At 49.9% G+C, this 10,255-nt stretch overlaps 1 protein-coding gene across 1 annotated transcript; it reads left to right on the top strand.

The window, feature by feature from the left end:
- The first annotated feature begins 685 nt into the window (after positions 1–685).
- LOC121535474 (titin) lies at positions 686–6,536 on the top strand. The gene is made up of 9 exons (XM_041842582.1): positions 686–1,460; positions 1,540–1,658; positions 1,740–5,109; positions 5,193–5,311; positions 5,396–5,499; positions 5,569–5,746; positions 5,831–6,034; positions 6,108–6,199; positions 6,269–6,536. The coding sequence occupies exons 1-9, from the start codon at positions 699–701 to the stop codon at positions 6,319–6,321; spliced, it is 5,001 nt and encodes a 1,666-aa protein (XP_041698516.1). The 5' UTR covers positions 686–698; the 3' UTR covers positions 6,322–6,536.
- The last annotated feature ends 3,719 nt before the right edge of the window (positions 6,537–10,255 follow it).

Below are 10,255 nucleotides of genomic sequence, written 5' to 3'. Positions count from 1 at the left end.
CCCCAACACTGCACCCTGTCTCTCAATTCTCCATAATAATATGAATACCTCCAATAGTATATCACTCCTATTAGATTAGCCAGATGATAAACTATTCAATACAGACAGGGAATCTGAACATACTATAATTCTGACAGGTTGTACGTCCTCCACCCACTGGAGGGCAACTGCTATCGCCAACAGTTCAGCTGTTAGTCTTCTACATATCTGCACATCAAATTCAGGAATGTAAACGCCTGCTAGCTGTGCGCCCACTATCTGAGTCCTTGGATCCATCTGTGAAAATGCATAAAAACTTCTACCAATGTTGTTGTCAACCAGTTTCCCTATATCACTGACTTCTGACCAATCTTTATTTTTCTCTACCAAGGTTAGAACAATAACAGGATCTGGGAGTAACATCCACTATAGAAAAGTATGACTGTTCTACATAACACATTTCTATCAATGCTCTCTAAAGTTGAGGCCTCCTCAATAAAGCTCCAGGTGTACGTGATTTTGCCTGCACAAAGGCAACCAATGGTACGTAAATGACAATCAACTTCACATTCCTCAGCACCTGTATAATTAATCAGGTCTGGACAATAATCAAGCTGATTGCTGAAGGGGTGGGGTCTATGTCAGACATTGTGGCTATAAAATGGTTTGACAGACTCTGTGAATGTATTGACAAGAATAACTAATATCTAATTGCAGTGATGGGGTTCAGGCAAGTGTCTGCAGTGCTTCTTTTGGTCATGGCTTTTGGCTGTGTTGTTAGTGATGCTTGGGACTCTAGACGGTTTTATCCGAGATCGGGGTTTCTGCATGACGATGAAGTCCCAGCCCAGTTTGACTCTCAGAAGCCAGTGCAGGAAGAGCCTGTGGGAGAGGACCCTGTTGAGCCTGTTGTCGAGCCAGTGGGACAAGAACCTAGCGGCGAGCCAGTGGGACAGGAACCTAGTGAGCCTGTTGTCGAGCCAGTGGGACAGGACCCTAGCGGCGAGCCAGTGGGACAGGACCCTAGCGGCGAGCCAGTGGGACAGGACCCTAGCGGCGAGCCAGTGGGACAGGACCCTAGCGGCGAGCCAGTGGGACAGGAACCTAGCGGCGAGCCAGTGGAACAGGAACCTAGCGGTGAGCCAGTGGGACAGGAACCTAGCCAGGATGAGGACCCTGAGAGCTTCCAGTCCAAGCAGATCTTTGAGAACCCTCTGACTTGGCGCTATCCTAAGGTTGAAATGCATGACCGCAATTCTACTGTGTTTGAGAGTCTAAAACAAGTGGCGGTCAACAGTGTGGTAGCTCGGTGTGGGGAGAGCGTGGTCCGTGTGGAGGTGAAGCAGGATCTTCTGGGGATTGGCCGGCTCATCCAGCCAGAGCGTATCACTTTAGGAGGCTGTGCTGCCGCTGAGGAGGACTCTGAAACTCATGTGCTCACCTTTGAATCAGAGCTGCATGGCTGTGGCAGTGAGCTGACGGTATGTTACGTTGGTTAACTTCGTGAAGAATGGGACTCATTATTCTAGTCTGATACATGATTTGTGACTCTCTTCCTAGATGACGGAGGGCGTGCTGATCTACACCTTCACTCTTGTCTATGAGCCAAAACCTCTTGCTAACACTTCTATAGTGAAGACCAGTGCACCTATGGTTGACATTGAGTGCCACTACTTGAGGTAACTTGTTGCCTTTCGTCACTTTGACAACACCTATAATTCTGAGGTTTGAGTAATGCCATATTCCATGTATGTTTCTAGGAAACACGATGTGAGCAACAATGCCCTGAAGTCTGGAGTGCCTGTGGGACAGGAACCTAGCCAGGTTGTTGTGGGCCTGGAACCTAGCAAGCCTGTGGGACAGGGACCTAGCAAGCCTGTTGGAGAGCCTGTGGGCCAGGAGCCTAGCAAGCCTATTGGAGAGCCTGTAGGCCAGGAACCTAGCAAGCCTGTAGGCCAGGGAACTAGCAAGCCTGTTGGAGAGCATGTGGGCCAGGAACCTAGCAAGCCTGTAGGCCAGGGACCTAGCAAGCCTGTTGGAGAGCCTGTGGGCCAGGAGCCTAGCAAGCCTGTTGGAGAGCCTGTAGGCCAGGAACCTAGCAAGCCTGTAGGCCAGGGAACTAGCAAGCCTGTTGGAGAGCATGTGGGCCAGGAACCTAGTGTGACTGTGGGCCAGGAGCCTAGCAAGCCTGTTGGAGAGCCTGTGGGCCATGGACCTAGCGAGCATGTGGGCCAGGGAACTAGCAAGCCTGTTGGAGAGCATGTGGGCCAGGAACCTAGCGTGACTGTGGGCCAGGAGCCTAGCAAGCCTGTTGGAGTGCCTGTTGGCCAGGAACCTAGCAAGCCTGTGGGCCAGGAGCCTAGCAAGCCTGTTGGCGTGACTGTGGGCCAGGAACCTAGCGTGCCTGTGGGCCAGGAGCCTAGCAAGCCTGTTGGAGAGCCTGTGGGCCAGGAGCCTAGCAAGCCTGTTGGAGAGCCTGTTGGCCAGGAACCTAGCAAGCCCGTAGGCCAGTTGCCGAGCAAGCCTGTTGGCGTGACTGTGGGCCTGGAACATAGCGTGACTGTGGGCCCGGGACCTAGCAAGCCTGTTGGCGTGACTGTGGGCCAGGAGCCTAGCAAGCCTGTTGGAGAGCCTGTTGGCCAGGAACCTAGCAAGCCTGTTGGAGAGCCTGTAGCACAGGAACCTAGCAAGCCTTTTGGCGTGACTGTGGGCCTGGAACCTAGCAAGCCTGTAGGCCAGGGAACTAGCAAGCCTGTTGGCGTGACTGTGGGCCAGGAACCTAGCGTGACTGTGTGCCAGGAACCTAGTGTGCCTGTGGGCCAGGAGCCTAGCAAGCCTGTTGGCGTGACTGTGGGCCAGGAGCCTAGCAAGCCTGTTGGCGTGACTGTGGGCCAGGAACCTAGAAAGCCTGTTGGAGAGCCTGTGGGCCAGGAACTTAGCAAGCCTGTTGGAGAGCCTGTAGCACAGGAACCTAGCAAGCCTTTTGGCGTGACTGTGGGCCTGGAACCTAGCAAGCCTGTAGGCCAGGGAACTAGCAAGCCTGTTGGCATGACTGTGGGCCAGGAACCTAGCGTGCCTGTGGGCCAGGAGCCTAGCAAGCCTGTTGGCGTGACTGTGGGCCAGGAACCTAGCAAGCCTGTTGGAGAGCCTGTGGGCCAGGAACCTAGCAAGCCTGTTGGAGAGCCTGTAGCACAGGAACCTAGCAAGCCTGTTGGCGTGACTGTGGGCCTGGAACCTAGCAAGCCTGTAGGCCAGGGAACTAGCAAGCCTGTTGGCGTGACTGTGGGCCAGGAACCTAGCGTGACTGTGTGCCAGGAACCTAGCGTGCCTGTGGGCCAGGAGCCTAGCAAGCCTGTTGGAGAGCCTGTGGGCCAGGAACCTAGCAAGCCTGTTGGAGAGCCTGTAGCACAGGAACCTAGCAAGCCTGTTGGCGTGACTGTGGGCCTGGAACCTAGCAAGCCTGTAGGCCAGGGAACTAGCAAGCCTGTTGGCGTGACTGTGGGCCAGGAACCTAGCGTGACTGTGTGCCAGGAACCTAGTGTGCCTGTGGGCCAGGAGCCTAGCAAGCCTGTTGGAGAGCCTGTGGGCCAGGAGCCTAGCAAGCCTGTTGGCGTGACTGTGGGCCAGGAACCTAGAAAGCCTGTTGGAGAGCCTGTGGGCCAGGAACTTAGCAAGCCTGTTGGAGAGCCTGTAGCACAGGAACCTAGCAAGCCTTTTGGCGTGACTGTGGGCCTGGAACCTAGCAAGCCTGTAGGCCAGGGAACTAGCAAGCCTGTTGGCATGACTGTGGGCCAGGAACCTAAAGTGCCTGTGGGCCAGGAGCCTAGCAAGCCTGTTGGCGTGACTGTGGGCCAGGAACCTAGCAAGCCTGTTGGAGAGCCTGTGGGCCAGGAACCTAGCAAGCCTGTTGGAGAGCCTGTAGCACAGGAACCTAGCAAGCCTGTTTGCGTGACTGTGGGCCTGGAACCTAGCAAGCCTGTAGGCCAGGGAACTAGCAAGCCTGTTGGCGTGACTGTGGGCCAGGAACCTAGCGTGACTGTGTGCCAGGAACCTAGCGTGCCTGTGGGCCAGGAACCTAGCAAGCCTGTTGGAGAGCCTGTAGCACAGGAACCTAGCAAGCCTGTTGGCGTGACTGTGGGCCTGGAACCTAGCAAGCCTGTAGGCCAGGGAACTAGCAAGCCTGTTGGCGTGACTGTGTGCCAGGAACCTAGCGTGCCTGTGGGCCAGGAGCCTAGCAAGCCTGTTGGAGAGCCTGTGGGCCAGGAGCCTAGCAAGCCTGTTGGTGTGACTGTGGGCCAGGAACCTAGAAAGCCTGTTGGAGAGCCTGTGGGCCAGGAACCTAGCAAGTCTGTTGGAGAGCCTGTAGCACAGGAACCTAGCAAGCCTGTTGGCGTGACTTTGGGCCTGGAACCTAGCAAGCCTGTAGGCCAGGGAACTAGCAAGCCTGTTGGTGTGACTGTGGGCCAGGAACCTAGCGTGACTGTGTGCCAGGAACCTAGCGTGCCTGTGGGCCAGGAGCCTAGCAAGCCTGTTGGAGAGCCTGTGGGCCAGGAGCCTAGAAAGCCTGTTGGAGAGCCTGTGGGCCAGGAGCCTAGCAAGCCTGTTGGAGAGCCTGTTGGCCAGGAACCTAGAAAGCCTGTAGGCCAGGTGCCGAGCAAGCCTGTTGGAGAGCCTGTAGAACAGGAACCAAGCAAGCCTGTTGGCGTGACTCTGGGCCTGGGAACTAGCAAGCCTGTTGGCGTGCCTGTGGGCCAGGAACCTAGCAAGCCTGTGAGCCAGGTACTTTGCAAGCCTGTGGGACAGGAACCTAACCAGGCTTTAGAGTTTGAGAGCTCCCAGTCCAAGCAGACCTCTGAGAACCCTTTGACTTGGAGATTTCCTTACGTTGAAAAGCCTGAGCGCAAGTCTACTGTATTTGAGCGGCTGAAGCAGGTGGCTGCTAACAGTGTGGCGGCTTGGTGTGGGGAGAGTGTGGTCCGTGTGGAGGTGAAGCAGGACCTGCTGGGCATTGGCCGGCTCATCCAGCCAGAGCGTATCACTCTAGGAGGCTGTGCTGCCACTGAGGAGGACGCTGACGCTCATGTGCTCACCTTTGAATCAGAGCTGCATGGCTGTGGCAGTGAGCTGACGGTATGTCACTTCTGCTGTTCAACTTCCTGAAGAATGGGAATCGTTATTCTTGTCTCAGACATAATTTGTGATCCTGTTCCTAGATGACGGAGGATGTGCTGATCTACACCTTCACTCTTGTCCATGAGCCAAAACCTCTTGCTAACACTTCTATAGTGAAGACCAGTGCAGCTATGGTTGATATTGAGTGCCACTACTTGAGGTAACTATTGTTGCCATTCTTCACTTTGACAACACCTATAATTCTGAGGTTTGAGTAATGCCATATTCCATGTTTTTTTTCTAGGAATCACGATGTGAGCAGCAATGCCCTGAAGCCGACCTGGATCCCCTACACCTCCAACATGGTGGCAGAGGAGCTCCTCTACTTCTCTCTGAGGTTAATGACTGGTGGGTAAACCTGACTGGAAGCCTCTTCCTCTGTGTAAACCACCACTAACATGCTACTTGTCTTTCCAGCTGACTGGCAGTTTGAGAGGCCCTCCAACCATTACTATCTTGGTGACATCATCAACATGGAAGCTTCGGTCATGCCCTACCACCACGTTCCCCTCCGTGTCTTTGTGGACCGCTGTGTCGCCACCTTGGCGCCTGATGTCAACACTGTCCCTAGATACTCTTTCATTGAGGACCATGGGTGAGTTTAGTTGTCAGTTTGACACCTCTTATGTTACCATAAATGTGACCCCTGAAGCCTAACTTTGACCCTTGGTCTCCTCAGATGTCTGGTTGATGCCAAGCTGACCGGCTCCAGCTCCCAGTTCCTGTCCAGATCCAAGGATGACAAGATCCAGTTTCAGCTGGAGTCCTTCAGGTTCCAACCACAGAATGATTCCCAACAGCTCTACATAACATGTCATCTGAAAGCAACTGCAGCCTCTTCCCCCATTGATGCTGAGAACAAGGCCTGCTCCTTCACAGATGGGTATGTAAGCTGAGTTGTGGGAATATTACGTTTATATGCTGCTATATGAACTAACCTTCATATTTATCTGTAGGTGGAAGGCTGCAGGTGGGGATGACGAGGTTTGTGGCTGCTGTGACTCCAGCTGTGCTGCGAGCAAGGCTAGAGATCTGGACAGTAATTCAGGTAGGTGTCAATCAGAGCTTTATCTTCATCACACAGTTTTATCTTATCACTGTTCTCTACTCTCCTCAGATGTGCAGAAGGAAGGTGACGCTACCATGGGCCCTATCATAGTCCAAGAGTAATCTTGCTTTTTTAAACTTTTTTTTTGGGAGAATAAACAAATTACAATGTTCACATCTGACTGGATTTATTTAGAATGGGGTTAATTCAGGAACGCAATCAACCATTCAAATCGGAAAACGATGTGTACAGCTGATCACTCTTTATCCACAGAACTTTGTCATGAGCTACATTTCTCAGGTATTAACATTGCTACCATACTGAATTGTTACCCTGGGCCCCATACATTTCCAGGAGTGGTTTGACTTTTGGAAAATAAACATTTGAATGTGATTTTGTTTCTTCTATTTGGATTCAAGTGAGGGGAAGAGATCCACCATTTTGGGTTTCACCTGTCCAATATGTCAGATTAGGAAGGAGGCATTCTTTAATTAACAGGCCTTGGAACCATCGCAGCTATAACAGAAGCTCGGGGTGGACAAGAGACATGATGGGTAGTGTTGTGAAACGGCCTGAGCATCAATATTAGTGTAAATGTACTACGAAGTCTATGCATATTCACTAGGTCTGTAAACAGACATTGTCATCAACCGATGGATGGACACTTTCAGAGCAAAGGTAGCTCGTGAAAAATGTGGGAATCTCCCTGGGGTAGCTGTACGGACCTGAATTTTGAAAACCTACAATCCAGCTGCAGTGAAGCCGCTCAACATTTACATTACAATTCCAGTCATTTAACAGACGCTCCCATCCAGAGCAACCCACTGGCGCAATCAGGGTCAAGCTCCCGCCCGGCTTGTTAGTAGAAATGATTTATTGTGCATTGGGGGAAAATAAGCTACAGCTAGCACTAAAGTTAGCGTTCCTCAACTCTCTGACAGTCAATTACCTAGCAAGTTCATCTGAAGAGAAATATCGTAAGGGGGAAATTACTATATATAGCTGACTTTGCTATTGAATGACTACTAAATGAACGACTGACTTACCTTTCCAAGAAATTGTCGTTCTCACTTTCTCGATTAATTTGAAATGCCTTAGATTTCAGGCGGTTGACAACACCCCTCATTGAATATTCAAAGGAAGTTCAAATAAGGGTATGTATCCAAAAGGAGGAATAGGCGACGCTTGACAGCTCGCCGTTCCGAATTTGTGGGCAACAATCCCCATTGTTAGGGCGGAGACAAGACCATCTCATCATTATATAGAGTATCTCTGGTAATAGTGAGAAAGTTGTAAGAACAAAATGGTACCGACGCACTTTGCCACTAGCCAGTGACTTGATAAGCTTATTTAACTAACGTGGCCTGCCTGCCCTGGGACTAAACTCCTCCCTCTGCAACTGGAACCTAGACTTCCTGACGGGCCGCCCCCAGGTGGTGAGGGTAGACAACGCATCCGCCACGGGGGCCCCTCAAGGGTGCGTGCTTAGTCCCCTCCTGCACTCCCTGTTCACCCACGACTCCAACACCATTAAGTTTGCCGACGGTGGTAGGCCTGATCACCGACGACGATGAGACAGCGTATAGGGAGAAGGTCAGAGACCTAGCAGTGTGGTGCCAGGACAACATCCTCTCCCTCAACGTCAGTAAAACAATGCCGCTGATTGTGGACTACAGGAAACAGAAGGCCGTGCACGCCCAATTCACATCGACGGGACTGTAGTGGAGCGGGTCGAGAGCTTCAAGTTCCTCAGTGTCCACATCACTAAGGATCTATCATGGTCCAAACACACCACACAGTTGTGAAGAAAACGCCTCTTCCCACTCAGGAGGATGAAAAGATTTGGCATGGGCCCTCAGATTTTGGTAAATGTCTACAGCTGCACCATCGAGAGCATCTGGACTGGCTGCTTCACCGCTTGATATGGCAACTGCTTGGCATCTGACCGCAAGGAGCTACAGAGGGTAGTGCGTATGACCCAGTACATCACTGGGGTCGAGCTCCCTGCCATCCAGAACCTCTATACTAGGCGGTGTCAAAGGCCAGAAAATTGTCAGACTCCAGCCACCCAAGCCACAGACTGTTCTCTCTGTTACCGCACGGCAAGTGGTACCAAGTCTGGAACCAGCAGGACCATGAACAGTTTCTACATCCAAGCCATTAGACTTCTAAACAAGACTGCTAAATAGCTAATCAAATGGCTACACGGACTACCTGCATTGACCCTTTTATTGCACTAACCCACTATGCACACACACTGGACTCTACCCACACATACTTACACCCCAACACACACACACATTATATGCACACACATGCATACTGACGCCACACACGCTACTGTCTATCTATCCTGTTGCCTAGTTACTTTACCCCTACCTATATGTACAGCACATAGCTACCTCAATTAACTTGTACCCATGCACATCGACTCGGTACTGGTACTCCCTGTATGTAGCCATGTTATTTTCTACTCCCTATATATAGCCATGTTATTTTTACTCGTTATTTTTGTTATTCACTGTGTATTTATTCTTATGTCACTATTTCTATTTCTTAACTCTGCATTATTGGAAATGGACCTGTAAGTAATAATTTCACTGTTGTCTGTGAATCATACGACAAATACAATTATATATTTTTTGTTGCTATTAGCTAGCTTAATTTACAAACCCAGAGATGGAACTTAGCTAGCTAGTGATAAACCGAGTGTAGCTTGTGCTTTATTTCCAATAGTTTGACAGCTTGCTGATGAAGTTGTAGACATGTTCTCAGAAATCAGTCCTGCGCAGCAGCAGCTGACTCAATACTGTCTGCAGTGTGCTACTAGATTTCAGGCACATTTTTTTACTTGAGAAATACTGCACCAAACACCTTGACTAGATGTAAAATTGCGTGACTAAGACCTCCTTGGCAAAAACATCCAAATTACAGATTTCTTGATTTTTAAGATTAACTGACTATTGAGGGTGACATTTTGCTACCGTGACTCGAGGGACAAACAACAACTGCCAGTGTATGATATACCGAACATAACACCCCGAAGACACAAATCCGTTTTTTAAATTAGCAGCAGAAAAATATATGCGTAATTGGTGAGTTCAGCCGCTCTTGAAAGTGCACGGTCGCGTTCCCCTGCTCAGACTTTGCAAGCATCAACCAATGGTTGAATGCCACGTCATCAATTGTGCAGTCGGGACCAGGTTGCTATAACACACATGTGTTCCACGGAGGGCTGAGTGTCTGCGGGTTTTTGCTCCTCCCTTGTACTTGATTGATGAATTAAGGAAACTGATTAGTAAGGAACTACCCTCACATGGTTGTCTAGATCTTAATGGAAAGGAAAAACCAGCAGACACTAGGCCCTCCATGGAATGAGTTTGACACACCTGCTATAACATATGACGTGGTTAGCGGATACGTAACCTATCAAAGATTTGGCATTGGTCAGCAGCGACTGGGCAGTTATTCTTCTTCTGTGAGGTTTAGGTTCCGTTACCGCTCCCAACTGAAATATATTATAGATCCGTTACATTTTGTGATTTTTTTATTTATATATTTTTTCACCTTTATTTAACCAGGTAAGCCAGTTGAGAACAAGTTCTCATTTACAACTGCGACCTGGCCAAGATAAAGCAAAACAGTGCGATAAAAACAACAACACAGAGTTACATATGGGGTAAACAAAACATAAAGTCAAAAATACAACAGAAAATATATATACAGTGTGTGCGAATGTAGTAAATTATGGAGGTAAGGCAATAAATAGGCATAGTGCAAAAGAGTTACAATTTCGTATTAACACTGGAATGATAGATGTGCAAAAGATGATGTGCAAATAGAGATACTGGGGTGCGAATTAGCAAAATAAATAACAATATGGGGATGAGGTAGTTGGGTGGGCTAATTTCAGAATGGCTGTGTACAGGTGCAGTGATCGGTAAGCTGCTCTGACAACTAATGCTTAAAGTTAGTGAGGGAGCTAAGAGTCTCCAGCTTCAGAGATTTTTGCAGTTCGTTCCAGTCATTGGCAGCAGAGAATTGGAAGGAATGGCG

Source organism: Coregonus clupeaformis, chromosome 21 (genome assembly GCF_020615455.1).
Source record: "Coregonus clupeaformis isolate EN_2021a chromosome 21, ASM2061545v1, whole genome shotgun sequence".
Taxonomy (NCBI): Eukaryota; Metazoa; Chordata; class Actinopteri; order Salmoniformes; family Salmonidae; genus Coregonus; species Coregonus clupeaformis.
Note: the sequence above shows the minus strand (reverse complement) of the source record. Positions and strands in the feature narration are given on the sequence as shown.

Excerpts from the sequence above, each read along its gene's own strand:
- LOC121535474 (XM_041842582.1), top strand. The coding sequence starts at position 699 with ATGGGGTTCAGGCAAGTGTCTGCAGTGCTTCTTTTGGTCATGGCTTTT. Across the intron at positions 5,110-5,192 it reads GCTGTGGCAGTGAGCTGACG|ATGACGGAGGATGTGCTGAT; the intron begins GTATGTCACTTC and ends TCCTGTTCCTAG. Across the intron at positions 5,500-5,568 it reads CTCTCTGAGGTTAATGACTG|CTGACTGGCAGTTTGAGAGG; the intron begins GTGGGTAAACCT and ends TTGTCTTTCCAG.